The sequence below is a fragment of the Chionomys nivalis genome, chromosome 19, assembly GCF_950005125.1.
Source record: "Chionomys nivalis chromosome 19, mChiNiv1.1, whole genome shotgun sequence".
Lineage (NCBI taxonomy): Eukaryota > Metazoa > Chordata > Mammalia > Rodentia > Cricetidae > Chionomys > Chionomys nivalis.
In genome coordinates this window covers 29,363,076-29,385,009 of record NC_080104.1, presented here as the reverse complement: position 1 = coordinate 29,385,009, position 21,934 = coordinate 29,363,076, and the positions used below count along the sequence as shown (strand labels likewise).

The 21,934-nt window shown below is 43.8% G+C and overlaps 1 protein-coding gene across 15 annotated transcripts in view; it reads right to left on the bottom strand.

Moving 5' to 3' along the window:
• Positions 1–21,934, bottom strand: part of Dst (dystonin) — a 392,323-nt gene that overhangs the window by 110,797 nt on the left and 259,592 nt on the right. For 10 of the 15 annotated variants that reach the window (XM_057751244.1, XM_057751246.1, XM_057751245.1 and 7 more), the window contains 10 exons: positions 15,543–15,671; positions 13,410–13,498; positions 12,462–12,594; positions 6,022–11,430; positions 5,742–5,891; positions 5,086–5,301; positions 4,809–4,958; positions 3,400–3,633; positions 2,118–2,270; positions 127–360 (listed from right to left, as the gene is read on the bottom strand). In XM_057751244.1, the coding sequence (XP_057607227.1) occupies positions 127–360; positions 2,118–2,270; positions 3,400–3,633; positions 4,809–4,958; positions 5,086–5,301; positions 5,742–5,891; positions 6,022–11,430; positions 12,462–12,594; positions 13,410–13,498; positions 15,543–15,671 (6,897 nt within the window). Of the gene's footprint in view, positions 1–126; positions 361–2,117; positions 2,271–3,399; positions 3,634–4,808; positions 4,959–5,085; positions 5,302–5,741; positions 5,892–6,021; positions 11,431–12,461; positions 12,595–13,409; positions 13,499–15,542; positions 15,672–16,652; positions 18,555–19,170; positions 21,898–21,934 lie in introns of those variants that run through there. The other 5 variants (XM_057751254.1, XM_057751255.1, XM_057751256.1 and 2 more) reach the window with 2 other exon arrangements.

Genomic DNA, 21,934 nt, shown 5'->3' with positions numbered 1-21,934 from the left:
CAGCATTTCAGTACCCAGGGCTAAGTGCTGCTCACCACCTGACAGGCTTAATAAAAGCAAGCAGCTACCATGCAGCGTTAACCACCTCTGGCAGAGCAACCATGTACCATACACTTGGACTGGCACCTTTTCAGCTTCTTCCTTGATGGCTGATGTCACCGCTTTATCCAGCTCCTTTCTCGACTGCTCTGCCTTTAAATTCAGCTGTTCACACTTTGTCTTTGCCTCTTTCAGTTTCTGCTCGATCAAAGCTTTATCTTCTTGGGACAGCTCCTCGCCACTCTCTTTTAAAAAGATTTCCGTGTTTTTCACTATTTCCGCCAAAGCCTGCGTACTTCCTTGCATATCTCTCTGTAATTCCTTAAAACACACACGAGAAAAAAAGCATTCTATTACATCATTTCAATTCTCGCAGAGCTGTGTTCGAAAAGACTCACTGGGGCTGGAGAGATGGCTCAGAGGTTAAGAGCAGTGCCTGTTCTTCCAAAGGTCCTGAGTTCAATTCCCAGCAACCACATGGTGGCTCACAACCATCTGTAATGGGGTCTGGTGCCCTCTTCTGGCCTGCAGACATACACACAGACAGAATATTGTATACATAATAAATAAATAAATAAATATTTTTTAAAAAAAAATAAATAAAAAAAAAAAAAAAGAAAAGACTCACTGTAGGCAGAGACTTCGCAGATACAGTTGAGAAAGCATATAGAGCAAGGCAGTGTGAACTGTTTTAGCTGCACTTTAATTTTCATATAATTTGAAATTTCAATATTAAAAATGTATGAGTTTTTCATGTTAAGGAATGAGTATTTGTGAAACAATGAAAACACTGAGGCAGTAAGCATGTGAACTGTACAAATTTGTATGAGATTTATATAGGCATATTTACAACATATATTTGTGGTGAGATTTACTCTACTTCAAAACAGTGATATATATGTTTTGAGACTGGGTCTCACAATGTGGTCTTTTTCCTCAGCCTCCCAAGTGCTCTGCTTGCAGGCACACACACCCAACTGAACACTTGTTTTTAACCTACCTATTACTTGGGAAAGAAAAGAAAATAGCTCCATCGGAGAACTGAGATGCTCTCTTTTTCTAGCACCAGGAATATCATATAGTGTGGTTTGTTTGTTTTGCTTTGTTTGAGACAGGGTATCTCTGTGTAACCCTGGCTGTTTTGGAGCTTGCTCTGTAGACTAGGTTGGGCTTGAACTCAGAGATCTGTCTGCCTCTGCCTCCTGAGCGCTGGGATTAATGACATGTGCCACCACTACCTGGCATGATGTAGTGATTGCATCTTAGTCCAGGCAATTAGGACTCTTGAGAGGGAGCTTCCCCCAGGAGTTGGCTTTCTTTTGTCAGGGAAGCAGAACTATCCCTCTGTGATGTTTCCTCTTAAAAACAAGGGAGTCCTGTCCTTGTGCATTTTCATCCTGTATAACACCCTGCCGCATCTTAATAACACCGTTCTCCATACTCTACCTGGAGGTCCCCTAGTTCCGGAGTGTTCGACTTGCATGAGAGCCTGTGGATAACACCACTACCAAGCGACATTAACTTTGGTAGTGACTTGATTCGTATTCACTCGGCTTGAAAGACATGTAGCAGTGGAAGTACGCTTAGTACTTACTGAAGGGAACTAACACCCCGAGACACAACTAGCACTGAATTTGAATCAAAACTACATATAACGAGGTTCTCTTTCTCCTGACACCAAAATACAGATTTTTCTCACCTCTCACTTTTGTTATTTTATCCCTTTCGCCTCTAAGATGGAAAAAAGAATTACAGGAAAAGAGGAGAGGAACAGGAAGAGAGAATACTGAGCTCTGAGAAAGGACTCAGACTGAAGGCTGTTTCTCCTGATTTGTAAGCAAGTCAGCTGGACATAAAAGGGTCCACACTGTAATGTATCCTTTGCCCCCTTAATGGAATATGTCACCTGCTTCAAGTGTGAATCTAGCTTTTAGTATAAAGTTTAAAGGTCTTTCTCGGGGCCTCTGGGAATGCCTTGCTTTCTGGTACACCTGATATCTCTTCAGCAATCCCAGTGGCCTTCCAGACATTGTAACCAGACCTAACAGGGACATACGGCCGCTGCTACCAAAGTCTACCTCTTGCTTGGTCTGGTACTTCTTTAACTCCACTGTGCCATCTCCAATCACAAAGGCCTCTTGGTGACTAATCAGGCGGTTTTCAGTTTGGGTGAGGAGATCACAAAGCCCTTGGAGTTTCTCTTGGTACTCTTGCTGACGCTCCGCTACAACCTAAGAGGGAGAACACCCAAAACACCTTCAATGCGTGACCTCCAAACCACTTGTGAGCAAGCCTATTATCAGAAAACACTTTTCAAACCCCCTCCATTAAGCCTTTTAAGTATGCTGTAAACATGATAGCATTGGAGTGCAAACTGAGCGAGGACAGACAGAGAGTGCAGTATGAGCGTGTCCCATCCACACGGAAGAGCGCGTGATAGAATACTGGCCATGCACAGGTGTAAGAGATGGAACTTCTGATCGACAGGAAGAAACATTCCATTTTCTTAAGCTCTTGAAACCTGCAACACACATAATTAATTCTGCAAAAGGACACCAAAAGAGAAGTTAGTTGTGGTTTGTCAGTAAACATATGGATATGTATATACGGGTTATCATGCGACACACAGTGCCTGGATGCTCCGAGAATGAAAGGAGCTTCACATGCATCACTTTTACTGCATCCGCATGTCCTACGCTCATTACCGTCAGCACACAGTACTGAACTCATGAACTCTCAAAGACTAATAAGTCAAAACTTGTATTTTATGTTCCTATCCCCCATGCACACTCATTTATCTAGATCATAGCCACAGTAAACACAGTTCATGTTTGCTAAGAGCTCAGCATGGGTCAGGCCCAGGGCTGTTTCCTAGGAATCACTATCAGTGCTCACAGGATCACCAGATAAACACTATGATTTCCAACTGACCAATGAGCAGAGTGAGGGTGAGTGACTTCCCCACGTCACACAAAGCAGACAAAGTAGAGCATTTAAGACACAAATCCAGGCAATTCTGCTCTAGGCAGGTACTCTGAAGCACAAGCCCTGGCTCTGTTCACCCCTCCTCCTTCTAGGGGAAATGGCACCCTGGACCTCCAGAGTTAAATCTTCATCAGCTACTCCTGGACACTTCTGATTGCTTTCAGTTCCCATTTCCAGGGAGAAAATTAAGGCTCTCGCCTGACAAAGCACTGTTAGAAAACGATGAAAAGACATCAACGGCATGACATCATCAACATGGGAAACTATGCTGTGATCTGAGCCCACCCAGGGCATCCCCTATACCCACTGCAGAGTTAACTCCACACCCACTCAGGGCCACACAGAGCACTTCACAACTGCACAGGAAAGGCAGACCTTCTGATGACCGAGCTCCTGCTCTCGGTGTAAGCAAGTCTCTAACCGGCCCGCCTCAGTGGTTACCAGCTCCTGCACATCAAGAAAACCCTTCTGGGTTGTATTCAGGAGTCTCAGCAGCTGTCGGCTTTGGCTGGGAGACAGATCTTGCGCATAGTCGGAGATGAAGGACTGTACGTCAAAGGCCGTCGTTTCAAGCTGCACTTTGATATGTGTGAGGTCTCTTAGCACATCCTGGGGAAAAAGCAGTACGAGCTACCAGGAAGGTAGGTGGCAGTGAGGAAGTTCTACAGCATTAGTCAACTGCTTAAATACACTCCTTCTATCAGCACGCTAAGGGTTAATGATCCTTTCTCAGTAGTCATCAACAAACCTACTCATCCATCACCTGGTAACGTATCTGTGTGATTGTGTGCATGTGTGTGTGTGAGTATGGGTATGTGTATGCCAGGGCACCAGGGTAGAGGTCAGAGGTCAGCCTCAGGTGTTGGTTCTTGCCTTCTGCCTCGTTTGAGACTGGGCCTTTGATGTGTTGTTCACTGCCTTCTCCCAGTCAGCTGGTCCACAAGCGACCAGGGATTCTCCTGTCTCCGCCTCCCACTTCCCACAGAAGCACTAGTGTTACAGATGTGTGCTACCCCACCCGACTGAACACGGAATCTAGGATTTAAACTCAGATCCTCATACGTGCACAGAAGTGTGGAAGGACTTTCTACACTAAGCCACTTCTCCACCCCAATGATAACGTATTTAAATATGACACAGTTAACATAGAAAGAAAAAGAAACCAAGAATATTCGGTCTTTGTCTGGTAGATCACACTTAATGCGCAAAAGAGGAAAACAAAACAAAGCAAAAAACCCAGAAGACCCCAAAGCAGGTTCATCCATGGTCACGAAAGGCCCATTAACATCACAGAGTAGCTGCTAATATTTCCATTAGCCTTTCAATAGTGAAAACACATAGCAAGCTCATGAAGATCACAAAATGTGAATTAACACACTATAATTTTAGTGTTCTGATTCTGAGGCAAGGAGCCCAACCGTGTTAAATGGGAATGTTGTTGAAATTAAGAGCCTGTAAAAAAAATTTCAGCCCAAAATTAATTACCATATAAATATGAGTCCTATAATTTGACTAGTTTTGTACAACCCTTTACATATCTTTTTTACTATCGTGTACGTATATAATTCATTTATAAACACAAATGTCAGTTTGTCAGGGGTAATGAGAACTTGGTACAGGGTATGGGATAGCTTCCAGAGCTAGCGCAACTGAAAAGACATCTATCTCTTCAAGCCAAAGACAGGAAATAACGCCTTATAGTCCCGGGAAGGCTGTCTTCATCCTGAACACTTTACAGTCAATCTATATGTCTTGTACTTTGTCATGTGTACTTCGATACTTGCCTTAAGAAACTTCACATTTTCCTTTACAAGTTCAGTATCCTGGACGTTCACAGCTTGAATATTCTCCACAGATTTGCTTTTCTCTGACACCCAATCTGAATATGACGTGAGTTTTTGTAGGAAGTCCTTATGACAAACTTCAAGCTTAGACTAGAAAACAACAACAACAACAAAAGAGTTGAGAACTGTTAAAAATATAATACTTAAAAAAAAACCCTCCAAGTATGGTTTAAATTCCCCATCACATTTCATTCAAAATTCACCGTTTCACGCTTACCATTTCAGCATCGATTGCGAGCATGATCAGCTTCTTTCTCTCTGAGGATTCACTGCTGAGGGATGAGAAGGCATTCTGCAAACCCTCGTGGCTTTTGCTCAGTGCCTCTCGATGTCTTCTGGGAAGGTCACTAGGAAAAGTCTTCAAGAACTCTTCTGCCAACTTCAGATCTTTTCTTAAAAACACAGCAACTGGAGCAAATCCCAGCTCAAATGTCTGCAGAGAAATACAGTCCACACCTATTCACTAACAGCAGAAAGCCCGAACCCAAACACGAAAGCAAGAGCAAAGCATTCCAACTGTGCACGAAGTGGTACGAGCCACCAGCTACTGCAGCTGGGATCTGGATGCTTCCCACGGCTGGTGCCTTGGTCTTTGGCTTGGTGCTACAGGGGAGGATTACAAACTTTAAGAAGTGGACTTAGGAAGAGGACTTCAGATCCCAGGGGTGGGATACTCTCAAAGGCAATAGGGGCACTATGGACTTTCTTCTGCCTTTCAGTTTGAGGTGATGAACTGCCTTGCCACAAAACTAAAAGCAAGAGGACCAAGAGATCATCGGTTAGAGGCTCTAAAGGGAAGAACCCAAATAAATCTCCTTGATCTCCTTGATTACTGATGAAAAGCTGACAGGCATGTTAGCAGGCCACTCTTACCTCTAACTGCGCAAGCTGATTCTTCAAGGCTTCTAGACTGCTATCCGCAGATGGCTGGCTGTCTAAGGGGGGTTTCATATCTCGAAGCAAAGCTAAATATTCATGCATTTTCTCAGTATGTTGTAAACACTGTTGCAACTCACTGGAACACTGAAAACAAATTTGGATATAGTAATTAGTAGTCTTTATGAAAAAAAATTAAAGAAAACAAAATGTATGGGATAATCCCCACATGGTTATTGTGGAACTGTCATGGAAAAAAATGCATATGTCAACTCACTTTTTCCACGGAGCTGTCATCAGAGGCCATTGCTTTTGATACGGAAATACATTCTGAATGACCTGGAGGCTCACTGCATAGCTCTTCAGGCTTCTCAGCTCTTGGCAATGCTGCTATGTGCACAGCAGAGTGTTCTGCCCCCGTGTCGCTTACAGTTTGTGGAGTCAGGGAACAGTGACTTCCTTCTTTGCTTTGAAGATCACTGCAGCTGTACGGCTTTTCTTCCACCAGCTCAGAAGCAGCACAAGAGTTCTGATTTGAGGCTTCAACCTGCTCTCTTTCAGTGGCATTCCCATCAACAAGCAGCTTATGAAAAGCATTTTTAAGTTGAGGTGGAAATAATTCAGATGCAATGCCTTTCTCCTTTGGATCACATTCCATTTGAGTTAATACTTTTATCAACTCAGATGTGCCTGGGGTCTCTTGGATCTGCTGGTTTTGCTTCAGTATATCAAGAAGGTCCAACTGAAGACTCTCAATACAGAGCGGATCACCTCCACTCTCTGCCTTCAGTTCTGATGAGTTATTCGTGGGGGAAACGCCAGGACCGGGCACACTCGGTACTTCATCTGGCAACTGAGACAAGACAACTCTTTTAATTAAGTTCTGAATTGAAATTCTTGTGTCTGTGCAAGCTGAAGGGTCTCTCACCTCTTGGCGATTCATATGACCTTCTTCTAATATGCTTTGCAAGATACCCTTTCCATCATCTACATTCGCCAGAGAGCACTCAGGAGCATGAACCTCTCTCTTGTGGAGTCTTGGAGAGAAGGCTGGTTCTCTGTGTGGCCGTCTCTCCATGTTTTCTTTTTCCCTGCTGCTTTCTAGCAGTGAGCAGTCCACACCTAACGTGCTGTTTCCCACCTCGTTCAGACGCAGCTTAGACTGCACAAAACTGGTGCTTTCTCCACAGTCCTCCACACTTTTAAGAGGCAAGGGTGACAGTGTGGTGTCACTATTTTCTGTAGTGAACTCTTCAGTTTCTGTTTTTCCTTCTGAGATACTTTCTTTGATACAAGGATCACTTTGCTGGATCTCGGTACCTGGAGGCCAGTCTTTTTGGGGAATAACAGACTTTTCTTCTGCATTATTTACTGTCTGTAAATCATCTTCCATGGGAGGAGAAACCACTGAGACACAGCTTGCGATATTTTTGTTTGGTTCTAGTACACCCGCTTCTGTACGTTTGTCACCATATTCTAAAGACGTAAGCAGACCACTCTCTGTCTCCAGTCCTCCTGTAAAGGCATCGTCTCCCACCTGGCTCTTTACCTCGGAGGATGTAGCATCTGAAGTCGAGTAAGCAGGAGTCACTTTAGAAGCAGAGGTGTCAAATATTTCTGCAAGAGTCTCAGACGGAATGGGACTCGCACTAACCCTCCTTGGCACACTCTCGGATTCATCTCCAAGAATCACAGTTGCTGCTCTCAGGTCCCCTCCATGACTAAGTTCCTCGGTGTTTGTCATCTGACAGACAAACTGACTGTCAGCCATGTTGAGGCTCTCTGCTGCCCTTGTATTTGGAAAGGGGTTGAGATACCTTTCCCCTTCGCCTGGGCCTTCTATCAACGCTTCTTTACCCAAGCCCATTTCCTGAATGGATGTTTCATCCACCAGCGGATTGTTTTTGCTGTCTCTACCTTTAACCAGACCTCTTCCGCTTCCTTGCTGACCTTTGTCATTTACTGTGGATGACAACTGGCTTTCCTCAGAAGGTCCGCCTATTAACTCAGTTCCAGAACAAATGACTTTATCCGAAGATGGATTGATTTGGTGTGATATATTCTCAAGATACCCGTCTTCAGCTTTTAGAATGTTTGTAGATTCTGGCCCTTGAATCAACTTGTCTTTTGTGTTCATTGCATCACTTTCTAATTCAGAAACCGAACCAGTATTATGAGATAAAACACTTTCAAAGATTTTTTCCGAGGTGTTGTCTTTAGCACCAGGCAGCGACACGTCTTTAGTTGCCATGTGATTGGACAGACTTACTTTGCTTTCCTCATCAGTTTCAGTCCTAATTTCTGGATGGTTGCTTTTCTCAGTGCCTTGACTTCTCTCGCCAGTTGATTCTGGCTGCAAAACACTTGCGTGGCGCATTTCATCTAGAAGGACTGTGTGACGGAGACTTTCGTTTCCATCCCTGTGTTCCTTTACAGCAGTGGCACACAACTGGGTATCTTCAACTTGGTGCATGGGCTTTCCATTCTCATCTTCTACTCCTTGTCCTCCTCCTCCATCACCACCATCTTCACTGCTGTAGTCCCCACTATGAGTATCACTGTCATCATCATCCGTGTCACTACCGTCATATATATAATGCCCGTAACTTTCTCTACTTTCTTCAGAACCTCCATGATCAGTATCAGGTTGACTTTCTTGGCTAGTGCCAAACTCTTCTCTTCTCCCTCTCCCGCTACCATCAGGTGTTAATGAAGCCCCAGAGCCCTCTTTCCTTCCTATAATTTTACCATCAGTCAGTGAGTCGGAACCATCATTGCCAAAGTCACACAGGTTTTCCCTTTTAGATATAAATTCCATTAACTGTTCATCCACTTTGTCTGAGCCAATTGAATTGCACTGTTTCTGGTCAACCAAATGTAATTCAGGTTTCTCCATACCTACAAGAAGTTCCTGAGAACAGTGCACTTTGCTCGCCACACTTAAGCTATCAACTATACCTCCCTGGGGAAACAAAGCATTTTCCTTCTCTTTTGAAACATCATAAGAAACATCAGCAGGAGGAGGAGTCCCATCATTTTCCTCCTGCATCATGTCGTAGTCCTCAGGGTGCAAACAATCATGGTCATCAGCTTGAAGAACTAGAGAATCATGGTCATCATCTTCATACAAGGGGGTATCATAAAAATAATCATCACTCTCAGTGTCTGTTCCTGAGTCACTCTGCTGATCAGCCAGCAGTGATGTTTCATAGTCATCAGCATCAATGGCTCCTTCAGGGGACAGTGTGTTGATACTACATGAACCATCCCCAGGGACCGTGGTACAGGAGCGTTCTTCCACCGCAGATGCACTTTTCTCATTTTCATCTGTTGGCTGAGCATTTCCACTCTCACCTGAAGCATCTGACATGTACTCATCACTGTGGTCACCTGAAGCATCTGACATGTACTCATCACTGTGATATTGCTCTTGAGGATCGCAACACCCAGCCTCTAAAGACCTCTGTTCACTATGCTGCCCCTGAAAGCTGATGTTAATAGCAGCAATTCCCAGAAATTGGTCTTGGAATTTTTCTCCTGTACTTGTATCAGATGACAACTTTTGGTCATTGAATGGCGATGGGGAAGCTTCACCTATACAGCCCACATTCTGTGGAGCTTGGGGATCACTGAAATGTCCCTGACTGTGCCTCAACTCATCATGACTTAGCAGGGCACTCAGCCGGGGGGAATAGTCAAAGATAGATGAGCCATTCTGCACATTATCTTCATTCTCTCTTTCATTCCAATTACAATGTCTACCAGTTTTTGAAGTCAAAAAATTACGTGCAAAATCTTGAGTGACTTTAGAATGATTACGTTCATCCAGATGTGTCTTTGTTTCAAGCTCACTTTGATTTTTATAGTCGTGAAGTACGTCATCAGAATCATGTCTGGGCATGCTCCCTTCTGCAAACTCAGGCTGTGTTGAATGTGAAGCAGGTTTGGGGACACACACACTAGATGGACTATTGCCTTTATGAACAATTGCTGTGGTATTCATTAGGTTTTCTGGCCAATACAATTCACTGCTGTTGTCATTGTTTTCTGTTTTACAAAGATCTTCATTTATGGCACGCTCTCTGTTGTCAAGAGCCTCTTTATGTTCAGGTTGTCTGTAAGGACATTTATCAGAGCCAGCTGCTGGCGTCCAACACTCATCCTTTTCTCTACTTGAAGCATCATTGGGAAAGGCACCAGGGATGCTTAAGACAGAGATACTTTCTTTTCCAGATGTGTCAGCTCTGAGGTCTGCACTGCAGCTTTCCAGCAGCATGCCCACAGCCTCGTCCAAGTCTCCATCATAGAGCAGAAGTCTCTGTCCTGTGTTTGCATCCATGTAGCTGTTTACCATTAAATAAGATAGGAATAACTTTTTAGTTTGTTCTGAGCTCTGGATTGTGACTGACTCTTCACCATCAGAACCATCCTCTTCTTCCCGGTAGTCATGAACTGTAGATGGCTGGAATTTACAAAAAGAGAGCCATCTTTTGGTATTTTTACAAGCTTCCAAATCTCCCAAATCTGGCATTTTGTCCGGCAGTGTTATATTTTTTAAAATCGATGCTGTATTATTATCTATAATTCCCAGCTGCTTAGCAACATCCAAATCAATGACCTGAGAACTTTCTGGGATGTAGAGAGCAGCAATTTTCTGTCTCCCATTCAGAATTTTGTAGGCTAATTCATTTGTAATCAGCTCCTGCTCTAAGGAAGAAGATGTGGGAAATATTTCACCAGAGTGGGGCCAAATGAGTCCAACATAGCCCCGCTGGGCCTCTAGAACCAGAAGTGCGCTGCTGGAACTTATCAAGTCACACTGTACGGCTTCGTCTACTGTCAAGCGCTTAGGAGGGTTTGAGCGCATGATTCCTCCTGTCTGAAGCTGATAGGTGAGGATACTACTAGCAGTGTCTCTGTCAATCATTCCCTCTGCCATGGCTTCTTCGACAGTCATTTTCTGACCAGAGTTGCAATTGACCAGACCACCAGACAGAATCTGTGCACCTAGCAGCCTAAACATGGTTTCACGGTCTATGAGCCCTTCGTGAGCTGCTCTTAGGACACTGATGCTTCTTCCACATTTCAGTGTTATTCTGCCCGCTTCCTGTGGTCTCACGGGTAAAAGCCAAATCCCAGTATTTGCCTGCAGAATACTTCTCTGTACCATGTCAGTTAAAGATACCTTTTCATAAGTGCATGGGTCAATAAGATCTTTGCAAGTATTTTGCCTTTCTAGGACTTTAGAAAACAATGCTGAGGAGATCAAATTCTGTTGGAAAGCCTTTTGTAAGGTTAGGTGCTCGCCTGTGGCTGGAACCACCAGAGAGTCTGCCGAAAGCAGTATCTCAAGAACTCGGATGGCCATGGATTCTGATATCACGCCTTGAGCCAGACACTGTAGCACAGGAATCGTGGATGGTGATGCAGTGGAGATAATCTGCTTTACTTCATTCATTTCTTTCAGTTGGCACAGAATCTGTTCATCAATGAGGCCATGGCTTTTAGCATCTTTAAGATCAAAACACTCTCTTAATTCTGGTGAAATTAAACCAGAAATCACTAACTGTGCCTCAAGCAACCTGATTCCTGTCTCATAGTCAATCAGGCCTCTTAAAACCGCCTGGAAGATGGAAAGGACCTCTCCAGTTGTCTGGATCATGGTGCCTGCAATCACTCTATCCCGCTGAAAGGGAAATGCAGAGAGACTGGGTCAGTCTGGTACCCAAGGCAGTTATAACATCGGTGGTTTTGTTTTATAATAGTATACTTAACCATAAAAAAAATCCTCTACTTACCAAGGCAGCTTGTGAATGTTAGGCAGCTCAAAGGCACAAGTGATCTATGTCAGTGATCTATTCATCAGCACAGGATGTGATAAAGCTTTGAAAACAACATGCATCTGTGAATTGAAAACTTAATATCCGGGCACACTACCAAGGTTAGTGAGGACACGGGGGTGGGTGTGGACAGTGAGAAAATAGAACACACATCTAGAAGGCAAATCATGCTTTCTACCTGGGTGAGATTAGGGTCTAGTGATATGAGAGAGCATCAGACTCCATGCTATTGATGTTTACAGCACACAAACCTTTGCAAGGATAGTAAAAAAAAAAAACAAAAACCTAAGGAGCCAGGAAATTCGTTACATACCCCCAAACATGACAAATTATATGAAAGTATTCCTAGAAGTCATGGAGTTAAAAATAACACACACCATTTAACTATTGGACATTGTGTTCAACACATGACTGTGAGCTGGACAATTTTTAAGTGATTTCTGCTATTGTTTTTTTTTTTTTTTTTTTTGCTTAAGATATGAGAGTATTCTCACTTTAAGTTGTAGCTCCCCATCACTCAAATAATTCTCGTGGGTATCTCAGACAACCAAAAAGCTCCACAGCATATCAACCGTAGGCTCTTTCCTAACCATATTTTATAATAAAATACCTAACAGTAAAGAACGGTTTTGAAAAAGAAGAGTTAGGGAATGAATGCGTTCTCCTTCACCATGCAAGGCAGAGATTAAGAAGGCGCAGAATGAGTGATGATCAGCACAGGTAAGATTGAACTTTGTAAACACAAAAGCCTTCAAACACTCAAATAAATTCTTTCCAAGTATTTTCCATGTATAAACCTCGAGGTACATTGCCATATATTTTCAGTCATGCACAAACCAGACTCTTGAACGGACCTCACATTTGTGAGTAACGTTACCTTTTCCTCCACCTTCCTATCTCCGGACGGCTGTGACTCTTGTTGTTTCAGGGATTCGCTGAATAATAAATTATATCCTTCTTGAAGAGTTTTCACTTGTTTTTCCAATTCATTTCTTTCTTCATCTGTCAGTCTACAGTAGGCATAAAGTGTCAAGAGGTAATGTCAGCCTTCAAGGGTGCAAGTATGTAAATTGCCTCAAGTATCTCTGCTACTTAATCTTAAAATAGAGCCTGAATTATTTCACAGGCTTTGAAATGATTATGTATTAAAATAAAGAGCCTATATAAGATTAGTTCCTCTGCTTAAGAAAGAGACTAAAGGGTTAAACTTATAGGTTAGTTACACTCCAGGATAAAAACAAAACAAACAAAACCAGAATAACTACTGCAAGATGATCAGAGAAAGATTCTTCAAGGAATAACATAAAATCATTTCAGGATAACCATGAAGAGGTCATTCCAAGAGGATTCAAAACAAGGGAAAAATGCCCTCTCTCTGTTTCAATTACTGGTTGAAATATATAACTTGTGAAAATAAGACTAGAAAACAGAGAAATACACACCAATGCACGCATGTATGTGCACACACGCACACACACACACAAACACACACACACATGCAAAGAACACATGTATGAAGTTTCCCAAATGTAGTTTTAGGACACCATGTAGAACCTGACTTAGAGCCTGAACTGCCACACAGTGGCTACTCATCTTCAACCTGTCTGAGACAGTTTACTTGTCAGAAACAGATGAGGATTGGTATGCCACAGAACAGTGAAGACTAGCGGTGACGGATTGCTAAACTCATCTTCTATTAAGTAAAGTCTGGTTGGTTTGTGTCCACAGTTGAGATGTTGGTTAAGACGCACTGCCTTTTGTCCGCTGGATGGATTTGAGAAGGTGACCCTCCACTGAATGAAAGGGACAATGAGATCCAACGTACTTGTCTCCATGTTTAGCCAAAAAAAGCTGGGTGGCTTGAAGAGCTTCAGAGATTTGCTCCTTTTTGGTTGCGATTTCTTTACTGGAAAGCTGTAAGGTAAGAAGGCACATTCAAATACTCCCCCATAAAATGAGTATTAAATAATAATTTAAAAACATATCATTTTCATCAAGATAAAAAGTGACAGCTGTATTTTCTGGGTGACACACATAGCCTATTGGCTGTGAGCAGTGTAAGAGAAAGTGCAGAGCCCTCCAGTCACAGTGCTACCACATCAATGCAACACCACACAGTTCCTGCATCTGCCCTGGCTCAACCATGTCTGTACCAAAAGCCAGAAACCCAGTGCCTGCTCAGTAACATCATTCTCAAAAGGACACCGTGGGACAAGGATCTTCCTTCCAGAGGCTCCTTTCATTATGGTGAAAGCAGTACTCAGCAGGCCTCTAGATCAAGAGATAACTGCTCAGGCTAACAGCCTCTATTCCAAGTCATCCGAGGCAACCAGAGAAGGAAAACACTTTGGTTGAGAGACAAGTAGTTTTCCCAAGACTTTTCCTTAATCCCTTTTCATTTGATCAAAGCATCCATTTTTGTGAATGATCAGGAATGAGAGGGAATACTGGGCCAACTAAAAGATGCCAGGTATACTACTTAGTCAATTTATACCTACTCTATGTGGTTGTAGGTAATCATGAAAGCAAATAGAATCTTCGAGAACTCACTCATTATGTATATCAAACTACTTTTTCCTTTAAAAGAGAAAGCAGTGTTCTGGTAGAATTCCAGTTAAGGTCATGATCTTACCTAAAAGTGTTTGTGTATACTACATCTAAATCTTACTCGTGTTTCAGAGAATTTGTGACTATAATGTGAAGACATCAGGTGTTCATATAATTCATGCTTCTGAAGAAATACATTCTCTTAAGACATCTTTGCTAGGGTTTATGTGCCTATTTTAATGCTTTCCTATTTGTTAGTAAGGAAAAACTTGGGAATAAGGTGCTGTAAATCAAATATTTGAGGCGAAATACGTTGAAGGGTTTTAGTTTGAGACACACCAAATGTAAATGCTTTTTGAATTCTCAATTCTTCCATTTGACTGATACACACCATGAAAAGACTATGAGCTAACTGGATCCCTTTTCAATTAATATTTTAAGTATATACTCAGTATAAACCTTTTCAAGAGAAACCCCAAATCAGATCTCTTTGACCTTATATCAAAAGCAGGAATAGACAAGAGTTGATACCTTTCCTGACCACCTCTGTGTCAATGTCAACTAAGTACAAGTACTGAGGCAGAGCTAGAAGAGACATAAACACAGAGACTGAGTAATAGTTCTAGAAACTACCCATGTCAGGCAAGGGTGGGAACTAGCCTCCTGCAGGAAAACTCCTTTCACAAAAGTTTCTCTTGGTTTTCATGTGTAGGCATGATGACACATGTCTGAAATCCTAGCATTTGAGAAACTGAGGCCAAAGATCAGGAGTTCAAGGCCAGCCTCTACTGCATAGCAAGGATGAAAATAGCCTCAACCTTATCTCTGTAAAACAAGACCAACCCAACAACAAAATACAAGCTAGAGGGAATTCCCACCACCAATAACAGCACTAATAGAATTTAGATATTAATGCCAATGTCCTGAGCTTCAAGTGGCACACTATGGAGCAAAAGCGCCTCCGTGATGTAGTCTCCCAACTAACCCTAAGTGACTGTTTCCTTGGGAAACTGAAAAGATCCAGGAAAGAATGACTAAACATTCAACAACGTTCACATCCTAGATGGTATTCTCCATGTCTTTCTTACGTGGGTGGCATGGAGGATTGATGACTTCACTGGCCAACAATCCTAGTCATTCCAATCAGGGAGTGGATCTAGGTACGATAAGGTCCTATAACCCATTGGCTTGCTGATAGCGGAATCAATGCCAATGGATCTGGCTTTGGAATAGGACACCATTTTCCAGCACATTCTAACTATGACTCTTTGGGCAAACTGCCTAATGGCCCAACCTCTTAGATCTTCATTATAAAAGCCTGTAACCCTGGGGGAAATTGAGGTAAAGGTTTCTAGGTTGTTCTTTGCAGAAGTAAATTCTACCCAGTCAGCAGTAGGACCTCTGTGAATACCTGTTGCTTAGAGAAGAGACGTTTCCCAGCTTTCTCCCCATCTCTCATTGTCTTGCTGATATTTGATACCCATTTCTGCAATTCTTTAGCTTTTTCAACATGTTGTTTCTTCTCTTCTTCCAAAGACTTCTGACAGGTACGAGTGGTTAAAAAAAAAAAAAAAAAAAAAAGAGATACATTCTAGTAAATGCCTGATGACTGAACTTGTCAACGAATCTATCCTCGCTGAGAAAATAAGAATGCAAAAAATGTTTTCCCATCATGCACACAGGTTATGATATCTTTTATTCATTCACTTAGCCATGTTCACCATGTCACACCGCAGATGTCTAGGTAGCTGGGAAAGCTTTGAGAATCGGTCTTTATTCACTGCTCTGACCACCCAGCTGCTTCATGAGTATGACAAATAAGCAGACTCAACTTTATTCATGAGATCAAGAGATCTGGGACTTGCTGCCTTTACATTAGCATTACAATCGCGAACGCAGTGACAGAACGCTATCAGACAACAGGAAGCAGAGGGAGAGAGAGCAACACACAGATGATCCCTCCCCTCCAATACACAAAGGATTTGTTAGATTTTAATTCCAACGTCTCAACTGAAATAAGAGATTACAGCGGACACTTGAATATGTAAAGAACATCGCAGCCTGCAGGAAGCAATCTCCAGCCTCACGGGTCTGGACACATCTGCGTGTTCTCTTCGCTCCGGTGATGCTCTGTGAGATGTTCTTTCAGTATGCATGTTGTACCCCGTCAGAAACATGCTGAATCTATTCAGTGGAAGGACTCCAAAGGACTGAAGAAGTCTGGGAATGTGTTGATGGCCACCATGCTGACCCCATTTTCTAGGTCAAGCCCATTTATTTTAGTGAGATAAATTTTTTTTTAAAATGTTAACTATTTTCAGGAGCAGTCAATCTTTTGTTATTTCCAATTTAAGGATTGCCGTGTTTTCTGAGCAGGGAGCTATTTCTAGCCTACAAGAATCAGTGCTTCGAGCTAGTGACACAGTTCCTAGATGACACACTCAGCAGACACCATCTGCTCTGAACAGACGGCGGGAAGCGGCCGGCACCGCCTCTGCATGCTTAGGGTTACTTAAACGTCCTACTGGGAAGAATAGTAGAGGCTGGAAATCCCTGTCATCAAGGGTTCAGAAACTTCCAACAGCTTAAGTCCTGTGTGGAAATCAAAATCAGCTTTCTCTAAGGCTTCCTTATAAGTCAACTTTCTTTTAGTCTGGGGACATATTATATTCCTGACGTAGGACTTTTGATCTTTGAGCCGGGTGGCGATGAGGACATCGATGATACCGACCTGCAGCGCCTCCTCTACTGACAGCCTCGAGTGAGCCTGGGGCTCTATCAGGCCTCCTGTCAGGTACTGGAATTCCAGACATCGCATTCCCATCTCCTTACTTATGATGTTTGCGTTCACGGCTTCCACCACGGACATGGTTTTATTAGTGACAGGATGGCTAATGCCCGTGATGACCAGTTCACACTGGCGCAGCTGCTGGGCAAAGCCCTCGTCAACTAGGCCTCTATGCAAAGCCTCAGCCACCCTGTACTTTTTGCCAGTCAGAGGATCAATTATCCCCCCTGTACTGACTTGGGCTTCGAGGCATCTGAGGGCAGTAATCCTATCAATCAAATTTCTACGGGAGGCTTTAAGTAAGGAGATCCTTTGCCCACTAGCAGTCAGCCAGTAGCCTGCGATGGGACTATGCAAATCCTTCTTAGGAACTATCTTGCTCAGCAAGAAGTCAGCCAGTTCTGTTAGTGTGGTAAGGCCTTCCTGATACTTCTGGATCAAGGCTTTGTCTAGTGTTCCCTGCTCAACAGCCTCACTAATATTGAACTGCAGACCAGTTTTAATATCGGTCAGCATGTGAGAAGGATGCCCATAGGAGTCAAAAAATGTGGCTTCCTTCCACTGGTACTGCTGCCCTGAAAGTTCAAGATAGATACTTTTGTCAATCAGGTTTCTCTGGAAAGCCTCATATGCGGTCAGTTCCGCGCCTGTTTTCGTATCTACCACGGAGATCTTATGAGTTTTCTCGACGTTGAGACTGGATATGTCCCTTTCTCCAAATGGCAAGAGAAAGCACTGGCAATCGACATCAAACACACACATCTGCAGCAACTCTGCATAATACAGAGCCTGCTTGTTGTTGGGATTAGGAAAGACTCTTGTGTTGCTGGACGGCTCGTGCAGAAACTGTAAGATGGCATTGTTCAGCAAGCCCTGCTGCACAGCGGTTTCTGGAGGAACACGGATGCCCCTCACGGGGTCGATGACGCCCCCACTGGCAATCTGCGCTTCCAAGATATGTTTACCTTTCTTCCTGTCAAGCATTCTGTTTTCCATTGCCTGGAACACTGACAGTGTCTTAGAAGAATGTGTATATCCCAAAACTGCCTTCTCTGCCTCCAGGAGCCTATTCCTGAACTCAGGATCAACAATGCCTCGAAGAACCGCATCTTCAACACAGTAAGTCTGACCGGAAATGGGATCGATTATAAAACCTGTTGCAGCCTGAGCTTCCAAAAAGGCCAGAGCCATCATTTTGTCTATTATGATTTTCTGGGCAGCAGACGCAAATGACATTTTTTCTTTGGTAGACTCTAAATAAAGTCCTGCAATGGAGGTGGCTTTGGTCAGAAACCTGCTAAGACTTTTCTGAACGTCTTCAACCGTCTTCAAGCCCAGTCGCAGCTGCTCGACTGTTTTCAGGTCCAGAAGTTTTGCTTCAACCAGCTGCCTGCCAGTCACACTGTGCCTGAGCCCTTGGAACTGGAACTCGTCCTCCCTAACAGAGCATGCTTGGTTAAGGTCAAAGCTCTGGGAAGTCTCTGGCCCCATACTTTTCTTAAAGAACTCTCCTTTGAGTCCACCAGATCCCCTGGACCCTTCCAGCATCCAGCCGCCAGCATTGGAACCCAGCTTCTTCTCTTGTGTTAAGCTCGTGACTTCTGTGTGCATACCACACTGTTTGTTCTTAGCTATCTGCAATAGGAACGTTTAAGAAGTTAAAAGTTGCCTAAAGAACATGATGGCTCCTTAGTAAATGTTCTCGACCCAAACACAATCCCCTGATTTATAAATACGTGAAGAATGGCAAACCAAGGATAAGGGGAGAATAAGATTTTGAGAGACTCAGGTTTTAACAATTAAATACATTAGTGTGTGGGAAAAGACTGAAATGAAACCTGGCCGCAGAATATGCTCGAAGTTAAAGGTAATATTTGGTTCGTCTAGCTTTTCCCCTTCCTTGTGGGGCTGGGATCTGACCCAGGGCTTTGCACGTGCTAGGGAAGTCTTCTACCACTGAACTGCATACACAGCCATTTTCTAGATCTTTTTAAAAAAATATAATCACATTAAATATATACGCCTATAGGTATGTCAATTTATCCATATTACAATCTCAAGCATTCATAAATCAGTGGTAATTCATAGTAAGAATGCAGCCAAACTGAGGGAAAATTATAGTACTATATTCTTTTCAGAACTACTATATACAGCTTAGCATTCAAAACTGTTAAAAATGTAGTCCTGGAGAACAAAGAAATAGAAGAAGCCTGGCTTGGTATATCTAATAAGGTCTCAGAACAATGTATACCTCTAAGGGTGTTAAGAGCTTCACCAATTCCATTTCGAGTTTGTCATCTTGATACCTAGCAGGTGGTCTGGAAGTATGCAAGGCTTGGTCTCTCATCTTCTCTAATTCAGACAGTCTTGAAAGCGGGTTTTTCTCATCAAAAGTTATCTGCAATTCAGTGCTTGTCTGAGAAAAATACTCTGAGTAGCATGGTTGGCTGCTCTCCGTGTTCAGCAGAGGCCCTGGTTGCCGGAACTGAACCTCCTTTGGAACTGGATCAGTGACCCTATGCTGCCATTTTTCTTCTACCTGCTGTGCTTCCTGAGTCCACTTCGACAGTGGACATCTGGACTTTAGGCTGAGGTGTGCAGAGTTCCCAGAGGAAGTCTCTGTGGGGTGGTGGCACTCTCTCCCTGCCATATCGAAACCTGATGTGGAGGTCTGATCCCTGGTTGTGTTTTTTTCTTGAATTTCACACTGGAGCAAAACTAACTGATGCTCATGCTCCTTTATCTGCTGATCCATTTTTTGCTTGAGGTTTTCAACCTCACGTCTCTGGGCTATCAGCTCCTCCTCAAGTTGCCGACACTTCTGATAATGGTTTGCTTCGACGTGCTGGCCCTGCTGCACCTTCTCCCGGTGGCACCGGAGCTGCCGCTCAAGTTCTCTGATGTTTGTCTCCCACAGCTTCGCGTTCTCTTGCGCTCGGCAGTTTTCTCTCTGAAGAGACACAAAGTCATGCTTAATTCCAGAAATATCATTTTCGGTGATGACCTTGGACTCCATTAATTTTTCCATCTTTTTCCGAAACTCGTCTGCCGAGCGTTTGAACTTATCCGACTCTTCTTGGAGCAGGACCATCTTCCTGTGGGTCACCTGCTCTTCGATGGTCTTCAAGTGCAGCTCATCTTGCACCCTTTTCAGCCTGTCATTTAGCTCCTGCACCTGAGCCCGCTGCAGCTGAGCCTTCTGCTCCTCCCGCCGCTTCTCCTCTTTGGAAGCGCTCAGCTCAGCGCTCAGATTCCTCACCTCCTTCTCCGTATTCTGGATGATGATGCTCTGCTGGTCACATTTTTGCTTAAATTCACTTACTAAATTTTGACTTTGGGCTAGATCATCTTCCAGGCTTTTAATTTTCCGGTGGAAATCCTGTTCTGTTTTTGTCTGTTTGTGCAAGTGCTCATTGGTGTTACGTAACTGATCTTTAAAGCCGTCTGCCTGAATCTGCAGCACTTCGCATCTGTGCTGGATAGCTTGTTTCTCTCGGACTATGTTCTTGGACTCGGCCTGGATCCTCTGCATCATTAATTTGGTTTCATTATTCTGCCTCGTGAGCTCATCCACCCTTTGTTTGAGCATTTCTGCACACTCATTGCTTTTCTCCAGCTCTTCGTTGAGCTTCCGGATTTTATCATTGTTTTCTTTCTCAGCTTTAATATTCTGAAGCAACTGTGCATGGCTCTTCTCAAACTCTTCTTGTAGATGATCCGACTTTCTCTGACAGAGCTGTCTTCTTTCATCTGAGAGCTCCTTCTTATTCTGTGAAGACTGAACCTGGGAATTTAAATGCTGGATGTTCCTCTCAGCTAGTGCATGGGCCCTCGTGATTCTGTCCACTTCTCTCTGGAGTTTTCCTTTCTCGTGATGGAGAGATTCTAATTCTAACTCGTAGTTGTGCTTTATTTTCTTGAGATCATTGGCTTCCTGCCTGACCTCTTCAGCTTTGTCTGTGGTTTGGTTCAGCTGCCTGCCGAGTTCTCTGAGCTGCTGGGAGTAGCGTTCCTGGGCCTGATCCTTCCTTTCCAGTTCCCCTTTGAGACACTTGAGGGTGTTATTTGTCTCGTCCAGTTTGTCTTTCAGCAGCCGCGCCTTTTCCTCGGAGGAAGCCTTTTCAAGCTGGATAGCACTGAGTTCATACTTAAGCTCCCTCATCTCTTTCTCAGCCTTTCTGTTGGCGACAGTCAGCTCATCTACCTGCTGCTTAAGCTCCTCCTCTTTCTGTCTGTCATGCTTCTGGGGGCCCGCCACAGGCCGACCTGATGAAACTTGTATACAGGCAGGCAGCCCATTTTCTCTACATGAATACTGAATTTCGGTTATTTTTCTTCTTGCTTCCAATTCAATCTTCTGCTTTTCCTTCAGCTGCTTCTCAGCCACCTGTTTCTGGAAGGCCAGGTCCTTCTCCATCTGTTTCACCAGCGTCAAGAGTTCCTCCTCGTGGTCCCGCTTTCGTCGGAGTTCTTCCACTAACGCCTGTTTCTGCTGTTGCAGGTCGCTGAGGCTCGAGTCCTTCCTCCTGAGATGATCTTCGAGGGTTCTTCTTGTGAGGGTGTTTTCCTCCAGCTGACTCTGGAAGTTGCGGAGGTTCTCCTCCACTGCAGCTCTCCTGGCCTCGGCCTCGGATGTCAGCTGCCTCACTCGCTCGAGCTCCCGCTCGGCAGCTTCCTTCTCTCTCACAATGGTCTCCAGCTCTCGGCGGTACTGGTTGGCCTGGCTCTCAGCCCTCAGCTTCTGCAGAGAGATGTCTTCCACGTTCCTCTGCTGCTTTCTCAGTTCATTTTCTGCAGCCTCCTTAACTTTCGGGAGCTCTTCCTCTACCTGAGATTTCTGTTTCTTTAGCTCAGCTACCATTGTTTCCAGCTCACTGATCTTTCCTGTGAGTTTGCTATTTTCAACCATGGTTGCTTTCTGGCGCTGCAGCAGATCTGAATACGCCCCGTGTTCAGAATTCTCCTTAGACCTTTTCATCTACAAGAAACAGTTAAAGCGTCAAAGCTGTTCTACC